The sequence below is a fragment of the Grampus griseus genome, assembly GCF_964374135.1.
Source record: "Grampus griseus genome assembly, chromosome: 2".
Taxonomy (NCBI): Eukaryota; Metazoa; Chordata; class Mammalia; order Artiodactyla; family Delphinidae; genus Grampus; species Grampus griseus.
Window position 1 is genome coordinate 48,147,880 of NC_139018.1, and position 22,696 is coordinate 48,170,575.

Consider the following 22,696-nt stretch of genomic DNA (forward strand, 5'->3'; position numbering starts at 1 on the left):
TCCAATCCAGCACTACAGAGTTCATTCTAACTTTTCTGTTTATATTTCTCCAACAGTGACAAGCCTGGTTTCCATTATCCTTAATCTATTTGCTTGTTTGATAAATCCCTCTGTTAGTAGCCAGTCTCTCATCCCTGCCATCACCCCTCCCTACACCTCTGTCTTGGGCTCAAGCTCTCACTCCCCAATCTGAGCTCCCAGCTGCCCCATGTGGACACCATCCTCACTCTGCTTGGACTCTGACAGCTCACACCAGGCTGCCCCTACAGGTGCATGCCCTTCTCATTCTGCTCAGCTCCTAAGCCCGTCCCGGGGCCATCCCTTTACAAGGATGCCCTCGCCTCCCACTCAGGTCTGTCCTCCTGTACCAGTTCACCCCTGTGCATCAGCAGATAGCTTCCTCACCCCCTTGGGGATCTGATACCCCACACTGCCTCACTCTCCCTGTGTGGATAATCTCCTCACCCCCTTGGGGATCTGATACCCCATGCCAGGCTGCCTTTCTGTGGGGACGCTCTCCCCAGTCCACTAGGGCTCCGCATCCCACACCGCCCCACCCCCTTGTGGATGCATCCTCCCCCTGCCTGGGCTCTGACACGCCACACCAGCCTCCGTGCATGGGCTCCACGACCCTGCTTAGGCTCACACATCCCCCAGCTGCAGAAGCCAACCTTCCTCTACCCTACCTAATGGGCTTGGGATTGAGTTGTTCAGAGAGGAGGGGAAGAAAAAGAGTAGAAGGAAGTTGAACTATTTTGAGTCTTTCAGAGATGAATAGAGATTGTGTCCTTGACATTAGCCTTTCATTCACTCTTTAGTTCTTTCAACAAATATGTGTGTGTTTACATGTATATATATGTTTACATATATATATATATATATATACCTATAACATACCAGACAGTATCCTAGGTACTGCAAATATGGTGGTGATAAAAATGACAAGGTCCATGGCCCATGGAGTTTTCATTCCAGTGGAATATAGTCAGAAACAGAGGTCCATTACAGATCTCCATTTCTGTGGGATCCGTAGAATGATCCCTGGGCTTGAGATCAGAAAATGGTTTAATATATTTTTTTTTACTTTCCTTTTAAAGCTATATGATTTTGAATTAGTTGCTTAACTTTGACATCTGTTTTGTCATCTGAAAAAATGGGGACAATATCTACCTTACTGCATCATTTTGAAGATTAAATGAATATACATAAAACACTCAGTACATAGCATTGAATCATTTTCAAAATATCCGAAGAATAATATACTGAGTAAATTTTTAAAATAGAAGAAGACCCTGGAATCTGTAAGATACAATTGCAAGTGTATGGGACATCTGGCCGCCGCTGTAAGATACTATAACGTTAGACGTCAAAACAAAACAGACAACAATCTCTCCCTCCTGGACCTCAGATTCTAGTGCAAGGACACAGACCATGAATGTTATAAATATGTCAACTTTGAGGTATGTTTAAGGTCACTCACGTTGGAACGTGATAGAGTGTGGGAAAGGGGAGGGGGTGTGTTAAGGTGGGGGGGGGAATTTTAGGAAGGGGGTCAGTGAAGGCCTCACTGAGAAGGCGTCACTAGAGTAACTTTTTGAGGGAGGTGAGGAAGTGAAGAAGTGGGCTGTGGCTGACTGGGGGAAGAGCATTTATTCCAGGCAGAGACAACAGCCAGGGCAATGATCCTGAAACGGGAGCCTGCTGGTGTGCACCAGGCACAGTACGTGGGCTGGGTGGCTGGAGTTAGGAGCAGGGCAGAGAGGTGGGGGAGGGACCTCAGGAGTAGGGACACATCGTGCAGAGGGAAGATCTCATCCATCAGATGTCTGTATTCCAATCCCAGTTTCACCATTCTTAATGAACTTTTCGGGGTGTTGGTTTAAAAAACAGTGATCAAGGACTTCCCTGGTGGCACAGTGGTTAAGAATCCGCCTGCCAGGCTTCCCTGGTGGCGCAGTGGTTGAGAGTCCGCCTGCCGATGCAGGGGACGCGGGTTCGTGCCCTGGTCCGGGAAGATTCCCACATGCCGCGGAGTGGCTGGGCCCGTGAGCCATGGCCGCCGAGCCTGCGCGTCCAGAGCCTGTGCTCCGCAACGGGAGACGCCACAACAGTGAGAGGCCCGCGTACCGCAAAAAACAAACAAACAAACAACATCAACAACAACAACAAAAGAATCCGCCTGCCAATGCAGGGCACACAGGTTCGATCCCTGGTCCGGGAAGATCCCACATGCTGCAGAGCCACTAAGCCCGCGAGCCACAACTACTGAGCCCGCGTGCCTAGAGCCCGTGCTCTGCAACAAGAGAAGCCACCGCAATGAGAAGCCCGTGCACCGCAATGAAGAGTAGCCCCCACTTGCTGCAACTAGAGAAAGCCCGCGCACAGCAACGAAGACCCAACGCAAGCAAAAATAAATAAATAAATAAATTTATATTTTAAAAAATGTGATCGGGTTCTTTTCCCCATGTGTTTTGTCTCTTAATCCAAAATTCCTATTATGAAACATTTTAAATAGTATTCAAATAGCATTTTAACATGCTCGAGTAAGATAAACTAAAGGCAAGACATTATTTTTAAAAGGTTTTAATACTGATAACACAGGATAATTGTGCTTCCTCGCTTAGTATTTCTTTGCAGCCACTGTGGTTCACCATAACTTAATTGAGAACACAGAAGAAATTCGTAGAAGGTAGACAGGAATCTGACTCTCCCCACCTTCCTTAGTTTTCCAAACTGGCGTTTCACAAGAAAATGTGAACATCTGAGCTAGTGTTTCGTCTCAGAAGTGGGCGTCTGACTCGCTAGTCACCATAATAGGTAGTAAAGAGAATGAGGATCTCTAGTTTATAGTTAAGCTTGCTCTGCTTTTATCGGAACACCTACTCACACCAGAAAGATTCATTTTTACAGGTCAAAGAGTAGTACACCACAGTACTCAGCCTGGCGTGTTTTGGTTATCGTGTCTTTCATTTTACAAATAACTTGAGGACATTTACTTTTAAAAGCATAAAAAGTTAATGTTGAGTTTTTAAAGGTGTATGGCTTTTGTCTTGTTCCTCTAAGCTCTTAACAATGTGTAAATGTTGAGTTTTTTAAGAGCTGAAAGATAATCTCAGCTATGTCTTCAAAGGTTTAATTGTGCAGCTGTTGAATGTTTGAATGTTTCATTTATCATGACAGATCAGGCACACTCTTAGGGCTGAGGTGGGCATTGGTCCGTTAATTCTAGCAAAAATATCATTTGATAACTAAAAGTAGTGAGTTCCGTTTTCAAGGAAAAAATTATTCTTTGGGGTCCAGCACTGGCACCTAGTTCCACATCATCTCAAGGTCCAAGTTGTCAACACAACAGACCAGGCTTGACTGATAAGTTCGAAGCTCCCCATCACTAGTCTACAGATTCAACCCAAGAACTCACAGGCTAATGACTAATGAGAAACCAAATGACTGTGTGGTCTCAGGCAGCAAGGTCATCGCCACAGCCATAATCATAAGGGTATCTTATGAGGACGTCCTTAGTGAGCAACTCACTTCCCTTCTGCATGCCCACTTTTCCTCTCTGTAAAGTAGAAAGCTGGTGCTTCTTCCATTTTTTGAACGATATAAAGGTATAACCCAGTTGCTCACAGAGCTTTGTAATCTCAGGTTACATTAATGGAAAGATAATGTCCAGATCAAGCCAGCAACTGACACATCAACACTAAGTCCTGGAAAGACTGGTTTAGAATTATTTCTTGATGTTTAGTTCTGGCCCAACATATTAAGACGGACATTGGTAACTTGGATAAGATCTGGAAGAGGGCACCAAAATGGTAGGGTGTCACATAAGGGACAGTTGAAGAAAGCAGGAAAGTTTTGCCTAGAGAAGTCTGGGGTGCTTCTGCACCTAGAACTCTACATTCTACCTGGGACTCTGGGTCCTCTACATTGTCCCATTGTGCCAATTTTCATTGCATTCTCTGAAATACGAACTCATCCCGCATACTTATTATCGTCTTCATTCTTGAGAGTTGCCCAGAGTTAATAGATGCCACGACCCCAGCTCCACGAGCGGCACTAAGAATGAGCAATCTGAGTCAGATGTGTGTGAAGAGGTCAGAGGGGCCATTGAACCAGGCATCTGAGAAAGTACTAATCCCTAACCTTATTTGCATTTACTGCGTCCAGGCACTGTGCTGAATGTCTTGTATGTACTTACTCATTTAATCCTCAAAATAATTACAATAATTACATGGGTGGATAATTTTATTATCTTTATAGATGAGGAAACTGAAAGTCAGAGAGTTTAAATAACTTGTCTGAGAACACAACCGGCAGTGTCACACATCTTTAATGTCCCCTGGATAAATCTAGAGTTTGCTGAAAGGGGAAAGTTTGAGTGTGTGCATCAAAGACGATAGGACCTGGTAGAAGGGGAAAAGGGGTTAGTCTGCAAGGAAAAGTATGCTCCAGAAAGGGATAAAGGGAGGAGACTAAAGAGGGAGTAAAGACAAATCCTGTGGTAGCAGTAAGGGCAACATGGACAGATGGCCTTAGGAGACTTGCTTTGTCCAATCTTTTCCCATTTTGTTAAAATCTGCTTTTTCTTGATATTTTTACCAGCATTTTAAACTATGCAGCATTGCTGAATTGCTATATATACTCTTTCTCTACAATAGCTGTGTAGATGCATCCCAGCTTATGTTAAGTTTGGGGATATGGCCTACCCTCAGCACTAAATGATATTTTTCTAGATTTTTCTCACTCCTGTGGTCCTTCTTAAAAGTAAGTTTCGGTTGATTGCTAGACCAGTATACGTGACTATCACCCTTTCTTCTGCTTAGGAAGAGCTATTACTCTGTACTGCTGTGGGCAGGGAAAGCAGAAAGATGCTTCAGTCCGATCTCCTTTCTCTCCTCCAATCATATAAACTGCCTCCAGGGTGGGATAAATGTAAATGCTGAGCGTCAAGGGAACAGGGTCTAGGATAAATATTTTGATAAGGGAATCTACAGTATTTTACCCCTTTCCATACACGTGGGGCTGATGCTTATTTCCCAAGCTTGCTAGAGGATATCTATTTGGAGTAGAAGGCAGAAAGAAAGGCTGCCCATTCTGTGTTTTCAGTTTTTGTGTTGGTGTAATTTTATTTTATTTTAAAAAATTTTTATTGGAGTATAGTTGCTTTACAATGTTGTGTTAGTTTCTGCTCTACAGCAAAGTGAATCAGCTATACATATATCCCCTTTTTTTTTTTTTTTGGATTTCCTTCCCATTTAGGTCACCACAGAGCTGTTGGTGTAATTTTAAAAAGGAGAACATATTTTTAATCTCCTTATGCTGGATATCCTTCATCTGCTCCTCTAAGTCTACTCTCCACCTGTACTGTGGTCTTCATGGACTGCATTACCCAGGTTCCCCTTACTCTCTGGATTATAGTTGGGTTTGGCCAATGGGAGGAACAGGCAGAAGAGCAGGAAGATCTTCCAGGAAGGTAGTCCCTTCCCTCCCTCCCTGTGGTTCGGCAGCAGCTATGCTTCCCTACTTAAGGCCACAGCTTCTGTTGGGTGGGACACAGCTTTCAGGGCTCCTCCCTTGTTCCTTCAGGCCTGGGAGTGACAGCAGCTTCCAAGGGCTCCTCCACCATCCCTTGTTGATTCCCTTAACCCTGCTCTTCCCTCTGTAAATATTCCTTTTAGTCAACAGTCCTCAATTACCCTTTTCAATGTGCCAGCTCTTTCTGCTGGAATCATTACTGATCTGTTTGACTTGGCATATTTTAAAAAATGAAACACACAGATCACAGAATTAAACCACCCAAACTGACCTTTAATTGTCCATACATTTTATAGGAAATACAAAAATATAATTCAAGAAAATTTACTTACAATAAAAATCATAAAACCTACCAGAAAATAAAGTAACTTTCTGAAATAAAATTAATGCCCAATACATGGCCTTGTTCCCATGTATAAATTAGACTATAGCTTCTGTGAATTGCTAAAATGACATTTATTTCCATAGTGTGTATTGCAGGTGATCAAATGCTTTGTAAATTAAAAAAAATCAATGATAATGCTGTTAGTATAATGATTATAGGTATGTTTTAAACGTGCAATCAGAGAGAAATTCCAATGGAGTTGTGTTTCATAAAGGCAGAAGATGGTCATCATGAGTAGGTATTGCCAAGTCCACACACATTAAATTTGCAGGGAAGACTGTTTCTCTGTGAAGGACTCAAACAGGGGCTTTCCCCAAATTCAGAAAACCATTACTTTTGGCTTAAACCACTAGATTTGGCTAAGTGAAGTAAAAAAAAAAACCCTCATCTTAAGTGTGAGCTAATTGTCTTCCCCTGCCTTTCAAAGGCATCGAATTCTAAACTTGAACATGTTGGTTTCTTCTTGGTTCAAAGCAGAGCTGACATTACGATAGCAAGAGGGCAGTCTGTCTTTCAAAGTGCACTGATGGGAGCCGGCAGGGGGGGCACCAACAGTTGAACTGAATTACACCGAGAACATAGTGTTGTGGATCGGATTCTCCCTCCACCTGCCCAGGGCTCACAGCCTCCGCCAGCATGGCAGTTTTGGGTTGGTGCTGTTTCTAGAGCCTTGCTCTGGCTCTGGGTCGTCATGGGTCCAGACCACTTTGAGATTCAAGTCTTTGGGAGGCTTTCTATAGTTTCTAAGCAAACTCAGGCCCTATCAGGATCTTTAGCGATTCAAGGCCACAGTTTAGTACCAGAGTTTCCCAGTTTTCTCTTGGGAAAGATGACCTGGGGCCACAGTGAACCACCCAGGAAATTCGGCTTAGGATAGACTGCTTTGGCCCATCCCATTTCTGGACACCTAAAGTTAGGGCTGGCATTCTGAGTTGAACATCCACTATAGTTTCTTTCTCCCTTTTCATTCCACTCACTGTTAGGGGCAAAGAATAAAATCTAGGTCTTTTTTCATCACAATTCAGTTCTCTGATATACCAGGCTAAATTCTGTGTTTTTTATTTTACTTGAAAATGAGTCAGTAAACTTAAACAGGTACATCTGATGTGACGTGATTTTTAAAAATATTTTAAAAAATATTTACATATCCAATATCAGTAATTTTTTCTATTACCTTGAAATTTCCATTAATAGTAAGCAGTTTACTATTACATAGGACTTTAACTTTCAATTCCTTCTATGTAAATATCAGTGCAGATGAAATAACAGGATTTAGTCATTTAACACAGTGCAAGGAACAGGAGTATACTAGGAATCAAAGTGCTGGAAATCTATCAGTTCTTAATGACTTAAACTCATTTTCACAGAGTGAAAATTTTGTTCCCAGTAGTGATATTATGTCCAAGTTTGTGTTTTTAAGTTCTCAGGCATTATTCGAGAATTTTGGGGGGTGGTGAGGTACGGTGAATGATTGTACTTAACATTTTCATTTGGAGGGGAAAAAAGTCATCTGATAAAGGAAATTAATCTTCCAGATTCAAAGTAACTTTAGAATTTTATGTTTAGGAATTACCCATGAGGCTAGTTAATCCTATTTAGAACAATTTCTTAACTCTAGAATACTTGGTGGACAGGGAAGATTTATTTAAATGTCCAGATTTTAGCTAAGTTAAACTTTGCCTGGTTTGTTTAAATTAGTAGGAAAGCAAACCATTCATTTATTCTTTTTAAAATAAGGGATGATTTGACATAGATTGTGTCAAAATACACTGATTTCTAGATAGGTCTGGAATCACTCCTAAGTGATCATCTAGTCTGATAACTACTTATAGGAAATAGTTTTGCGTAAGCAACTCAATGAGACTAACATTCTTTTTTGGTTTTTTATTACAACTATGCTGTAGTAACACTCACTGCAAAAAAATAAGGTGTCCACTATTTCAAAGATCATGCTATAAGGGAAAAAAAATCCTCTAATACCAAGTACTGTATTGAATATTTCAAACTCTAATCTGTAATACAACCACACTTTAAAAACCTGCCAAATTAAATGAAAATTGTCCACTTCTTTCTCATTTTAAAAATTATTATATCTACACTAATTATAAATTGTTGTTTGGGGGGAATTCATCACATACTATCCCATTTTCAATTTTTTGTTTTATAGTTTATTTTTGTAACATTTCAGATGAGTTTACACTGTAAATAAGATATGATTAAACAGTGCAAATTCACTGAAATATCTTATGCCGAGTTTACATAATGCCAAACGTTTAGATTTAGAAATATATTAAGATATGACTCACTGTTACATGATTTCCTATTAAGTATGAGTCAAGCCGTATTTCCCAGATGAATTTTGCTACAATACAACCATCCTATAAAGTAGATGTTAGTTATGTCCTCAACATCAGCATTAAAAGAGTTCCAGTGTTTCTGAAGAACTGACCAGATTTTTCCGTTTTTGATCCTAATATCTGGCTTCAGACATAGCCACGTATACGATTCCCTGGAAATAGAATGAAGAGTATTAATCAGAATTACCTCTCTTAATAGTCTACTATTTATTGTTGAGAAGAAAATTCCCAGCCTTTTTGGTCACTATTAGCACGGCAGACGTTATAAAATAAATAACCTGACACTGACACACAGCTTCTTGTGGATGGTGAAAAAGCTGACATTAACGAGCAGAGCCTACTCAGTAATACTGAGTTATACTGTTGTAAAAAGAGAGCACTCCCACATACACAAACATACAGTACAAAGTACCTATGGTTTTCAGATTCATTGTCCAAAGAAAGGACGATCACAAGACACCGGGCTTGGTTGCTTGCACATATCCACTCCCTAGAGAATACGTGAGAAGTTTTATCTGGTCTGACTGTACACTGTATGTTTACAATGGTACTAGCCTAGAAGATTAAAATAGAAAACACAGTAACTATTTAGGGTTTTAAACAAATTACAAAACTACATGGCTTCTCATTCAACAGGAAAGCTTAAATCGAAAGGCACTGGATCTTAAATGCAATTGGTTGTTCCTCTAAAGGCCATGGAACGTGCTCTTTGATGGTAGGTTTTATAGAGCCTTCTGATACCTTCCACGAAGTGCCTTGTCAGCACGTCTGTAGCCCAAACCACTGTTGAAATGTTTGTTTGCTCTGTTTTATTAGGGTAGCTTCATTGTATGTATAAACTAACTTTTCTCCATTTCTCCAAGGAACCATTTCAAAATGATCTTCCAGATGCTGGCTCACTAAGCACTTCTTAACTACCATCCTCAAAGGTCAACCTATTTACGGGCATTTGACTGTGCAGAACAGGAAGTTTGTGTTGCATCTTGTGTTCTTAATGAAACCCGACAACAGAGGACTGAACGCATTAGTCTCAGAACAGGAGGCCTCAGGATGGCAAAGACCCAAGGGTCAATTATTGAATTAATTGATAAAAATCTAAGAGCTTGGAGGTCCCACTTTTCTTTCCGGGAAGAGGTTTCATTCATATATGCAAAAATCTGTAAGAAGCAAAAGGGGAAAAGGATGTTAGTTTTACATTGTAGCAGTGGACAGGCTTAGACCATATGCAATTTCTTAAGACTGAAAAGCAAAACGTGTTTTGTGTGTGGTCGTAGTGGTGAGAGAGAGGTAGCAAAATCTCACTCCTCTTGCACATGTTTATGCCTTACAGACACTCTGAAACATAAGTATTGTCTCTTTCTGACAGATGAGGAAGTGAGTTAATAATAACATGTTGCATTTACTTCCAAAAGCTGAATCTGGCTTCATTACGACAATTCAGTGAGAGGGCACACAACAGAGCCTGTGTTCTGGCCGTTGGGCTGCCTGGGTTTGAATCCTGGCTCCACAGATAGCTTTGGGACCATAAGTAAGAAAACTAACCTCTTTGTGCCTTCATTTCTGCATCTTTAAAATGGGTGATAACGATAACAACACCTATTCTTGGAGTTGTTGGCAGGATGAGAGGAAATCATCCGGGTCAGCTACTGAAAACTGCTCACTTAATAAGTGTCCCCCCAACGTTAGTCTTTATTATCTCCATTTTACCAGTGAGGACACCACGGTGCAGAGAAGGTGAGGGTCTTGCCCAAGTTCCCAGGGCTGGTTAGTGGCCGACTCAGGACACAAATTCCAAGTCCCTTGACACCAGAGCAGTGCTCACTGTGTGCTACATCCAGGTTGCCTATGTTAGACCAAAGGTCTTCAGAACAAAGTCCTAAACACCGGAAAGCTGACACGTCTTTATGCATTGGCCACTGACACATCTTTACGCATTGGCCACTGACACATCTTTACGCATTGGCCAATGTCCTCAAAGCAGTATACCAGCTCTCATCCGATTTCTTAGATATTTAGGGAACAACACAACTTTTTGGTCAGATTGCAGAGAATGGACCAGTACATGCTTGATAAAGATCAAACATTTCCACATGGCTTACAGAAAAGAGAGAAACATGTAAATCACACCTAGTCGTTTGAAACCAGTTGTTTATAGAGCTCCTGGGACTTTCTTACCAAAGGCAGCTGGTGAGTTAGAGAGCTATTCCTTCTTTCCTCCACTCTCCCTTGCCAGAAGAAGGAATGGTTTGTTTCCTTTTCCCCGCACTACTTACTCTGCAGGCATCTGGCAACTGGATATACAAAGCAAATTGCAGGGAGGGAGAAGAGTAGTCATCTTCGGGTTGCTTATGTTAGGACAGTATCAGGAAGGTTTGGCAGCCATAGGTGTTTATGCCAGAGAATCTTGGCTTAAGGGAATGGAGAAAAGACTTGGCAGATGAGTAAAGGAAAAAAAGAAAGAAAGAACTGATGGTGGATGTCCCTGAGTATACAGAGAAGAGGAAAGTTAGGTGGGGATATGCAAGGGAGCAATACTTTTCTTGTCAGCTAAACTATTTTGAATGAGAAATTGATAGTACTTATATGGTGTATTTAAGGAGCGATTTTGAAGTTTAGGAATTCAGGATAATAGTGTACATAAACCCGATAGATTAAAATATATTAGTCACCACACACACACACACACACACACACACACACACACAAACTGAGCATTCTGTTGTAGAAAAAGTCTGTAGCTGAGTTTAGATCTAATTTTGCCAAAGAATATAATACTGGATTGTCTAGTGGGCCATGTAGAGAGGGCTCAGCCTCTAGTGTCATGGGTCACACATGAAGATGAGTCAGGTTTTCTGTGGCAAATAACCCAAACCATAGTTCCTGATCTCTTTAGAGTGTGACAGACCAATGAGAAGTGAAAAATGGTTTTAGAGGATGAAGCAATTCTGTACTATTTGTTTCCTTTCCTTTTCATCCACTATGCTGAGTAATTTTTAGAAATGCTTAAAATTTGCATTTTAGGAGCTGGCCAATATGTTGTAGAGATAATTTCCTCTTTTATGCTTGGAAAAGAGACATACTTCAGAGAACCTTGAAGTTCTTGATGTAAGTTTTGTCTTCTACCTCTCCATTTTTTTTCCTTCCGTTCTTGGCTTTTGTCTAGAGTTCACCATTTTCAATCTTGTGGACCCTGGGTTTTTTCTTTTTAATTTAGATAATACATAGAATAGAATTTACCATTTTAACCATTTTCAAGTGTCATTAAGTACATTCACATTGTTGTGCAACTGTACTGTTTGTATTTTTATTTTCTGTATATTGTGATGTTTTGACATCATAAAAACTTTCTGGCTGGGGAGAGACTGCCCCTTCCAGGGCTAGCCAATGCTTAGAGATAGCCAAGGGCTTACCCAGAAGCAATCGCTTGATATGCAAACTAACCAATGCAGAGCTCCGCTGTGTGGCCCTTTACCCCAAGGAGGCAGCTTTCATCATTCCAAGGCCTGGTACGGGGCGACTAGGGGCTACTCGTATAGCTTAGAGCCTGTCGAAATGCTTCAAAATAGCCAGTCCTAAACTGTTTCCCCTACTCTGCCTTGTCTTTCCCTCAGAAACTCCAGTAAAGTCCGTGGCACAGGCTCTCCCCAGCTCCTGCTTCTTTTTCCTCCTGACCTGCACTGGTACTTCCTCATGTGGCCCGGCACGTTACGCAGTGCTTCCTGTTTTTGACCTGTGAGTTTGATAAACTGTTTCCTGGAGCATCTCCTGTCTCCTCTTGTGGCTGCACTTGACTGACCATGATATAAAAAGAACGGGGAACAGCAACCATCACCACCATCCATCTCCAGAACTTTTTACAACTTCCTAAACTGAAACTCTGTACCCATTAAACACTAACTCCTCATTCCCTCTCCCTCCAGCTGATCCTGGATTTTAATTAAAGGCTGACACAATGGATAGAAGTCAATTAATTAATAATGTTTCGGTGATATTCTGGACTTCAGCTTCAGAGGCTGGTAGAATTTATACATGCTTTTGCACATACTACAAGTAAATCTGCTATGAGAAAAATACCAAGGACTAATGTAAACCAGCCTAGTGAGTTTTAATTCCTTAGGACAGACTCTCTCTATAGGGCTTTGCTAAGAATACAGAGCTTGTTGTGATACCTGGAAAGCGGCACAGAGGAAAATTAGTATTCTGTTGTCTTCCATAGAATCCTTGCCACCTCCATGGAAAACTTTATCTTGGCACTGACCTGGCACCGTTTCTTTCAGCTACTTTCCTACCTTTAATGTGACTACATAGTGGGTTCAGAATTTTAGAGTAAATGAGAAATGTATTTGGCTGTGCACTGAAATCACCTGTGGATAATTAAAAATATTCTGATGGAAAAAAAATTTTAAATAAAGAAATAAAACTACTCTGATAGCTTGCTCCCTCTCTCAGAGACTCTGATTTACTTAGCCTGGGCTGTAACCCAGGTGTCAGGGCTTTTAAAGCCCCCCAGGTGATCCTAATATGCAGGCAAAGTTGAGACCCACTGCTTTAGACCCTTACCCCAAAATTGAAATAGTTTAAAATGATTCATTTATCACACTTAAAAACAAAAGACCCACTTAGGCCTGGCCAATCAAACAAATGACACGGAGCTTCCAGAATTCAGTTCCTGGTCATTAATATCAAATGATTTTCCTTTGGAAACGGAATCCTATGGAAAGAGTAGCTAATATTTACTGAACACCTGTATGCCAGGCATGGTGCTAAGCAATTTGTGTCTTGTTGTGTTTAATCTTTATACAAATCTGTAAAGTGTTATTACTCCCATTTTAGTAAGGAGGAGATCAAGGCTCAGACAATTAGTTGTCCTGTCCCAAATCACACCGCAGGTAAGGAGGGGAGCCATGCAATTATAGTAGCAGGACCCAGACTTTCCTCTTAGCCACTACACACTCTGCCACCATCTATGTAAAAAGCCTCTGACGTAAAGTCTCACATGAAATTCACCACTGACTGATTATGGGTTTGTAGGAGACTTTTTTCCAAATGTGTCACAAAGATTTATGGGTATTATTTCTCCTGTTTATAGATTTTAAAACCATGGCTATATCTAAGTAGCTACTTGGTTTTCTTTGGGTCTTTTCTTTCTTCCACGCTTTCCACAGCTAGATGGCAGGCAGAGATGTTCACCTTGACCAAGGGTGTAGACATAACGCACCACTTCTCTTTAGGGAAAAGGACCATAGTTCTTGCTGTCTAAATTTTTAAAAATCAGTGTAATTATGTCATTATTTACAATCACAATTTCATAATATCAAATGGCAAAGGAAAAGGTGTCAAGTGAAAACACTCATATGGAAGAACTTTCTCTTAAAAGGTAAGGTGTGTTAAAACTCTTTCAACAATCCCCAAACACATCATTGATGATGTATGAATAATAAAGGGCCTTCCAGTAGTACATGGATATTAACTCAAAATATCACCAGACAAAGTTTGTTTTGGTTATGCAGAGATTTCTGAATTTCTCTTTCATCCCTACTAGAATTGTGATACTGTGCATGTATGTAATTGACAAATTTCAAATCAGTTTTACAACCCCCATTCATGTTACATTTTACATAAAGAGTACCAGGAATGAATGGGAAACTCCAGTACTCTTGAGTTTGCTCTGTATTTCAAAGATCAGATTTCCACTTATCAGAGTAACCTAGAAATTATAGTCCTAAAGAATTTCTAAAGATGAAGACATTTTAGAATGAGTCAATGGTTCACTCTTGAAATTTTAGAACTGAATAAAATGCATAAGCACTTTATCCTAATGACATGGGGAAAACAGTTTAAAATGACCAGAAGTTATTCACAATTATTAGTAAAGTAGTGAGAAAACGGCTAGATATGGGTTGGAAATTAAAAGACAAACAGTATCTGAGTCAAGAATGGAGGTCTGATATATTTCCTGTGTCCTGTTTCATTTCAGGAAGAAAGTTTCTGTTTATCACTGTGAAATGATGACAATATCTGATTAACATGAGGAATGTATTAATTTACGCAATATTCCTTTAGTGCATAAACAGTTTGGAATATGTTGTTGGTCCTACGCATGACTTTATATTGGATCGACAAAATAATGCTTTTTAAAAAAATCAGTTATATCTTATGTGTACCAACAGAAAATTTTATGTGAGGGGTAATCTGATTATTTCTTAATTTAGACCCGCATTTACACTAGCCGATCTCCTAAAATCTCAGACTCAGCCTTTTAATGCATAGGTCAGTGCAGAAGAAAAAAGAAACTGTACCCTTGGCCCCAGCTCAGGCCTCTTGATCTGATAAGGAGAAAAAGGTCTTTGCCATTGTATTTTTAAAGCTAAAAGTTGAAATTAAGAGACAAAGTGGGCAAGATATTTATAACATCTTCACAATTCTCTTATAAATCTTGGATTAATCTTCTCATATGTTACCCCTGAAATGAGTACTTTCCGACAGTATTGTGATTAAAAGCACAGGCTCTGTGCTTAAGCTGCCTGGCTTTGAATCCTGGCTTCAGCGCTCACTCACTAGCTGCGGGACCCAGGGTAAGTTATTTGCCTCATTTGTAAAATGGGAGTAAAAATGCTACCTATTTGACAGATTGTTGTGAAGATAATGGATTGAAGTATGTAAAAAATTAGCACTCAAAAATGTTAGCCATTCAGGACAGGAATAAAGACGCAAACATGGAGAACGGACTTCAGGACACGGGGAGGGGGAAGGGTAAGCTGGGACAAAGTGAGAGAGTGGCATGGACATATATATACACTACCAAATGGAAAATAGATAGCTAGTGGGAAGCAGCCGCATAGCACAGGGAGATCAGCTCGGTGCTTTGTGACCACCTAGAGGGGTGGGATAGGGAGGGTGGGAGGGAGACGCAAGAGGGAGGAGATATGGGGATATATGTGTATGTATAGCTGATTCATTTTGTTATAAAGCAGAAACTAACACACCATTGTAAAGCAATTATACTCCAATAAAGATGTTTAAAAAAAAATGTTAGCCATTTTGATGTTGATAATAATGACATTTGAAGTTGAACTTGACTTCAATACAGCGTGCTGGGCATTTAATATTTTGAGTTTCAATTCCCAAACTTTGAAAGTCCTAGGCTGGCATTCTTGGAGGAAGCAGTAATTGTAACCTGCCCACACCTTGGGACAATGGCTGACATTCCTTAGCAGTTCAGGTTTCCTCAATTCCCCACTCCCCTCTTCTCATTCCTGGAGTGATTAGGCTGTTGTCCCACTGGGTACACAGCTGTGAGCTCTCCTTGCTGGGCCGGTGGCATGGCCCACTTTGAGGGCCACAGAAAGCAGTTCTGTTATCCCGAGTTAGAAAGAGGCAGAGACAGGGTAGATTACTAGTATTTTCTGGGACACAGGAAGAAAATTAGTTGGAATAGTTCATTAATAATTATTTTACATTGATACATTTTGCCTCGATAATATTTTAGATATACTGGGTTAAATAAAATCTACTAATAATTAATTTCAATTGTTTCTTTTTACTTTTTGTCATGTGGCTACAAGAAAATTTGAAATTTTTATGTGGCTTGCATTTGTGGTTCATGCTGTATTTCTATTGGGCTGCGTGTGCTATTATAGAAGAACAGGAGAATTACTGAAGGCAACCAGAGCCCTTGCCTTTTCTATCAGAGCCTGGGTTAGGATATATGGAAATGATTCCTGCCTTGGGCGGGAGATTGGTGTAGGCCATTTCTGACCAGAATTTTAGTGTGGGCCAAGTAGAATAAAAGGACATGGGGGAAAAGCACCACCCAGGGACACATGCCAAGCATTCTGAAATAGCAGAATGTAATGCACCATTCAGTAGCTTTGAGATTTGAATTGTCAGATAAGCCTTCCAAGAAGTAACTAAATTCTGGATAGTGTAGCATTTCATAATGCTTAAAGTGCCGTGTAAATGAAAGATACTGACAAGTATCAATAATCTAGTGATAAAATAAAATTAGTCAATGGTCAAAGTAAATTTCCCTATTGAGAGATGACTTGGTACTTCCCATTTAGGGTACAGTTCAAATATCTGTTTTGCACCTACTGGGTTATCTGTAGTTCATCTGGAAAATGTGTCATGTTAGCCCCAAGGCAAGAAGTCAGCGTAGCCCACTTTCTAGATTACATTAACACTAGGCATTTTTCCCACTCTTTGTCTGGGACTCTTTGCCATGCATACACGCAGAAGAGACCCTAGATAATATTTGCTGATACTGTCAATGCCAAGGAGTGGCTTGAAGGAGCTAAGCCTCCTCATAATCTACATCTGGCCCCCCAAAGCCATAAACAGGCACTCAGATAAAAACTCAGCTTCAAAGCAAACTTCCTACGTCCCCACCCTTTCTAACCAGCCTTCTAGTTCTTCCATTTGGCAACTCTGGAGTTGCCCCTGGCTTAATAGTAAAGGAAACGAGTGTGTGTGTTTGCGTGTGTGTATCTGAAAATCAACATATGGTAATGATGGAATTCTCATGGCAAAAGGCAAATTTACTTGAAAACTGGGGAACCTATTGAAAATCAACTGCCTTTATTTAAAAAAATACAGTTTATGCTGCGGGTCAGTCATGATCAAGGGGGAGACCTTTTCCTCCTGCTCTCCTCCTCAAAGGGAATAACAATCCTTTTCACAAGTGTGTGGTCACCTCTGAGCCTGTTCCCAAGCTATTTTAAGTAGCTGAGAGTGGAAGGTATTTTTATACGTACACACTCACAAATGATAGATAAAACTCTAAGGACTGACATCCTGATTCCCACCAGTCCAAAACAGGTACCCCCCAATTCACAAATGGTTTATGTCTCTCATGTTAAATTCTAAGTTGTTTAGTGGAACTTGAAATGCTTTCTCTCACAGATACATGTATGTTCTGCATCCTAGTCCCAACGCCAAAAAGTTAATTTAGCTCCTAATGTAGTTCTACCAGTTCTACCAGTAAAACAAAACAAACTTGTGGAAGCCATGTTGGTTTCTACCTCACAGCATTTCTGTTGCAAACTCCCCAGCTCAGGGTGAATGGGAGATGCAGCCTCCCACATCCTACTTCATTTTATAAAAGGGCATCTTTTACGTACTCCATCTCATTCCTCTCAAAGTGTAACTTATTGATTCAGAGCAGCTTCTACCCTGACAGAAGATGGGGCAGAAGTGTGAGGACAGTGGGGACCAGGCAGGAGAGAACATAGGTAAGAAAGGGAGTTAATTTGTGTATGTGGGAGGGTCATATCTAGGCTTTTAGGATCCTGTGTCCTCTCCCACCCCTATGGATGAGTTTATGAAGATAATCTAAAGCAGTGAGGGAGGCGGGAAGTAGGATAAAGTGACGTCTTCAGCTTCTACAGGTCACACTGACCAATGGCAGCATCATTTATCTTTTTCTTTTCTCCAAGACTGTGTCAGGTGAGAGTCACTGCCAACTGTTTATTCCCTGTAGGGTCAGTCTTGTGCTTCTGAAGATTAGGAAGCGGAGCTGCTAAAACTGAGCTCTCATTTCTCTGTAAGAGGCCAGCACATGCTCGGATACATCCCAGGCTCTGCTACCCACATTACACCTTAGGAGGCTCAAACTCACAGCATCATGGAACTAACCACTGATGTTGCCCCCAACCAGGGCAGCACCCAGCCCAGAACCTAGGCAAGGGGTTCCTCCAAGCAAGCAGCCTTTCCTCTAATTATCATTATGAACATATTATGAACTTTCATGGCAACAAAGAGTTATACTCCCAATATGTAGTTTGGGAAATCTGTAAGCTAGGTTTTGTTGAACTTTTAAGACAATGAATGCTCTGGACTTCTGGCAACATGGACCCTTCTCACCTGGGACCATTCTCAATGGAAGGCTATGGGTTGAGTATTACATTTTGCTCTGGGAGAAACAGAAGGCAGAGCCTGGAGAACTAGCACCAGTGGATGGGGGGCACCGGGAGGCGAACTACAGCTCAGGGAAGTCAGGTTGTAACTGACAACTACCCAAAGGTGGAAGGGGCTGCTTCTTCGTCAGGTACTAAGCCAGACTGGCCTTGTACAGTGGCTTTGGGCTCTAGGGTGGCAGTCTGCGCTGGCTTAGTGGAGAGCCAGGACTCCCTTTCAGGGGGACTGTGTTGGTAAATGAGAAGCAGTAGCATAGAGATGCCCGTTTGCTGGGGTTAGGGAAGTAGGAAGTGGGGCAAAGGTGAGAAGTGAGAGGGGAAGGCTATAGACCCTTTACAAATGAGGCCATAATTTTACAAGTTGCAAAATGTGTGTGGTGGTGGAAAGGGTGGGAGTAAGAGGGGAGAGTGTGAGAAGGCTGCCCGGTTCCTCTGTGGAAATGAAGGGAGCGACTCACCGTGAAAGGCAAGGAGCAGACGGCGAAGGTGATGGTCATGATAGCCAGGAGAATGAGATGGTCCGTCTCCTCCGCCATGGATACCCTTTCCCCTTTCCTGTGGCTGCCAGGGCCGCCCCGGCTGCTGCCCAAGGAGGGTCCGGAGCGGCTTCTCCTGCCCCGGCGATGCATGTGGATGAGGTTGAGGATGACACTGAAGTTGCAGGCGAGCACTGCGATGATGAGCAGTAGCAGCAAGGTGGCGTAAAGCCGCAGGTACGTGGTCTGCTCATGCCCGATGAAGCACCACGTCCCAGGGCAGTACTGGGCGTACTGCCGGTGGTCCAGCAGCGGCAGGGAGCAAAAGAGCAGGGAGACTGTGTAGATGGCGGGCAGCACAGCCAGGCCACCACGGCATGTGACCCAGCGCTGGTAGAAGTAGGGGTGTCCGATGGCTAGGTAGCGCTCCAGGGCCATGGCGAAGAGCATGAGCATGGTGGCCAGGCTGAAGAAGGTCATGGAGAAGGCAAAGTAGGTGCACACGCGCCTCTGGGGCTCCAGGGCCACCAGGGTCTGGTTCCGCGCATACGAAGCCAGCACCACAGGGCTGATGAGGCAGGTCCCGAGCAGATCGGTGAACACCAACTCTGTCACCAGCACGTGGAACAGCGAGATGGAGTTCCCGCGGCCGGCGCTGCGCCCCGAGTCCCCCAGCCAGCGGCGCACCAGCAGCGCCAGCGCGATGAGGTTCCCCAGCACCCCGGCCGAGAACATCACGGAGCTGATGGCTGGGCTTTCGCCGGAGGGGAGCCACTGTCGAGTATCGCAGTTCTCTGGCCAGGAGTCATTGGAGGTATTGCCCATGGTGGGGCGCCGGAAGAAGAGATGCGTCCTCCTCTCCCGCCGGCCTGCACCTGGCTGGAGGAGGGTCTGAGAGCCGGAGTGCTCCGAGACACCCAGGGAAAGGGGAGGGACCGAAATCCAGAGCCCCCTGCCGGCCCCCAGCGCGCATAGAGGGCGGGCTCTGCCCGGGTCTCCCAAGGCTCGCGGAGAAGCCGCTCTGCTGCCGCATCCATGCGGCGCTCCACGCTCCTGGGCCGGCCCGCGCCCAGGGAGCCGCCGCCGCCGCCGCCGCCGCCGCTTCCACGTCTCCCGGGGGTGGCGGCTGTCCCAGAGCGAGAGCCCGCGAGCCGAAGGGAGGTGGGCGCGTCACACTGCAAGTCTCTCCGGAGCGCGGGGGCGGAGTGCGCGCTGGGCGAGGCGAGAGGGTGGACGGTGGGAGCAGCGGTCCTCGTTCTCCGCTGCTCGGCTTGCTGGATGTCCGCAGGCTGCCTGACCACCGCTGGGAAGAGTTTAGCCCTGGTAGAGGGCTGGGAGGGAGTGCGGGGCACTGGCGGGGTCTGCGCAGGATTTACAGAAGGCGGGCAACGCCGGGGAGAGCTAAGCGACTCACTAAACAGTAGAGAAGTTAGTGAGTTCCGTGAGACGTGAAAAAGAAGGGAACAACAGACACCAAAGACGGCTTGCAGTAAGACCGATATGTTCTTTTTCTTTTCTTTTTAAAAGCATTTTCAGGAAAACACACCAAGAAGGCGGGTCCAGAGTTAGGAGGAAGTGAAAAGCAAGCCTGTGCATTCAAGGAACCAAAACACGCTCACACCAAGCTGCCTGTTGCACTGTCGTTTTGATTCGGTTCCCAGCATTTCGCCTTTTCTTATGTCAACACCATAACGGATAACCACTTGTTTAAAATAACCATTAAAAAAAAAAAAAGAAATGTTCCTTGTGATTGTGTAGAATTGTGTTTGTGGGCACAGCTTGAAACCACTGCACATTGTTCTCTACTCTAGCTCAGCCGCCAAAGAAAATGTTCAGCCATACATGTTTTTCATGTTCAGTTAACCGTTCAGGACCCATCTGGAAAGAACCGTTCCTGGTAAAGTTGAATTGGTAAGTGGCCAGTTTCAGAGACTGGAGCTGACAAAAATGGTTTCTTACTACCCATTGTCACATATGCAGAGTCATGAAAATGGGCTGATGTTTAAAACAAAAAACCCAGTTTGACAGACAACATGGGTACTTATATTTTGTAAGGAAGGTCATACTCACTTGGGGAAGGATCTGCAAAGGGAACTGGAAAGGGGGTGTGGGAAGTCATCCTCTGAGAGGATTGCCTTCAGAAGGATTGCCTGCTGAAGAGCACCCCCCCTTCCTGAAGCCTGCTTGCAGTCTATGACTATTTTAGCTCACTTTGATGATTCTGGCTTGGGAATTAGGTTGGGGATGGGATTCCCAACAGCGCAAGCTCACAGGGGGTTTATTTTCCTCATGTAAGAATGTCAGTGGTGGCAGGCTGGTGTACCTCCAGGACTCGTTCCTCCGGCCTGCCATTCCTAGCATGCTGGCTTTCTGTCTACATTCTGTTCCCCACTGGTCAGCAGGATTCAACCAGAGAAACAGAACCACGTCATCACAGAAGTTCTATTGGACAGGGCTGCTTTGGACCTTACATGTTGGCGGGAGAAGGTGGGGGAGTCTATGCAAGGCTGTTTGCTGTCTCTGGTTCTAGTGTTGAACCTGAAATCACCATAGATCAGCCAGAGGCAGTCAGGATAGAAAGCTGGACATGATGAGAGCAAGAACAGACTTAAAACTTGTGGGGACAAACTGGAATTCACGAACAACCGTAATCTTCAAAGACAGACTGCACCTGCGTGTGTCTCTCATTACTTCCAACTTTGATGATGCAGATATACTGCAGGAGAAGCTGGCACCCTTCATGGAGCTGCACATGCACTTGGCTTAGGACCTGAAGGAGCTGAAGATCTGGCAGGAGCTGGGTGCTGCCTCATGCCAGCAAGGGGAGCCAGCAGATCAGCTACAATGTGCTAGAGTTACCACCACACCTGGAGCCCTGCCCTGTCCTTCAGAGCGTGAAAACCACCGCCACTGCCTCACTGTTGCCTTCCAGAGCTCATGCAACACTGAAACCATGCAAGATTCTGGAAGATAAATCCTGCTTAGCTGAGTTGACATACTACAAAGTCACCACACTGCCCCATAGGTCCAGGAGTCAAGTCGGTTGAATATGCTTCAGCCCAGAAATAGTGTTATAGAAATATACTGCCTCAAGGAGACATAATCTGACAAGTACACAAAGATGTTACACATACACAGAGAAAGCAGAAATAATGTTCATCATTGCAAGAATCTAGAACTAAATGTCCTACCATTGAGGACTGGTTTAATAAATTTTGGTACACCTATATAACACAGTATACAGTCATTAAAAAGGAAGATGTATATCTGTATTTACTGATAATGATCTCTACCACTTGAGTTAAAAGTATGTATATTATTCCATTCATAAATAAAATTATATTCATAAGTATTTGCACAGAGCAGCATCTGGAAGGATGTTCAGCAAAATATTAATGGTAATTTCTCTGGTAGTACTTTATTCTTTATGTCTTTCTGTCTTGGTGGATTTTTCTACAAGTATGTATTATCTTTATATCAGGAAATGCAAGGAAGCTGCTTTTTACTTAGAAAAAAATTAATCATTGGAGGACTCTTTTCTACTTGGTAGAAGGCAGGGGGTTAAATGCTAATGTTTTCAGTTCTCTTCCAGTTCTACTCCTTAATGAGTGGGAAAGTCTTGTTGGTTTCTTGAGACTGATCAAGAAGACTGGAGATGCTATCCTTACAGTTTTCACAAGGCTATTGTAACTGTCCTTATTTGAAGATTGGAAATCATCACACATTAGGCACCATTTCTAATGAGATGGTGCCCTGCCCCACTTGAAGTGATTGCTTTGACAACAGACTCTTGGTATGTGTTAGCGTTGTTGCTTAACTCAGTTCTGACACTATCATCACCAGGTGGCAAAAGTGGTAGCAAAAAGTCAACCAAAGGGTCAAAAACAAACAGGAAAAGCAGTCAATAGAAACTAACTACAAGGTTTGTTCACAACACTACAGGAAATTGTGAGTGGGCAGGTAGAGAATCTTAGTAAAGAAATGGAAACTATAAAAAAGAACTAAATGGAAATTCTAAACTAAAAGTTA

At 42.9% G+C, this 22,696-nt stretch overlaps 1 protein-coding gene across 1 annotated transcript; it reads right to left on the minus strand.

The window, feature by feature from the left end:
• Positions 1 to 8,931: 8,931 nt before the first annotated feature.
• On the minus strand, positions 8,932 to 19,492 carry PTGER2 (prostaglandin E receptor 2; the record flags this gene model as incomplete). Its single annotated transcript, XM_082648983.1, has 2 exons — positions 8,932 to 9,434; positions 18,650 to 19,492. The coding sequence occupies 2 exons, from the start codon at positions 19,490 to 19,492 to the stop codon at positions 9,213 to 9,215; spliced, it is 1,065 nt and encodes a 354-aa protein (XP_082505109.1). The 3' UTR covers positions 8,932 to 9,212.
• Positions 19,493 to 22,696: the final 3,204 nt, after the last annotated feature.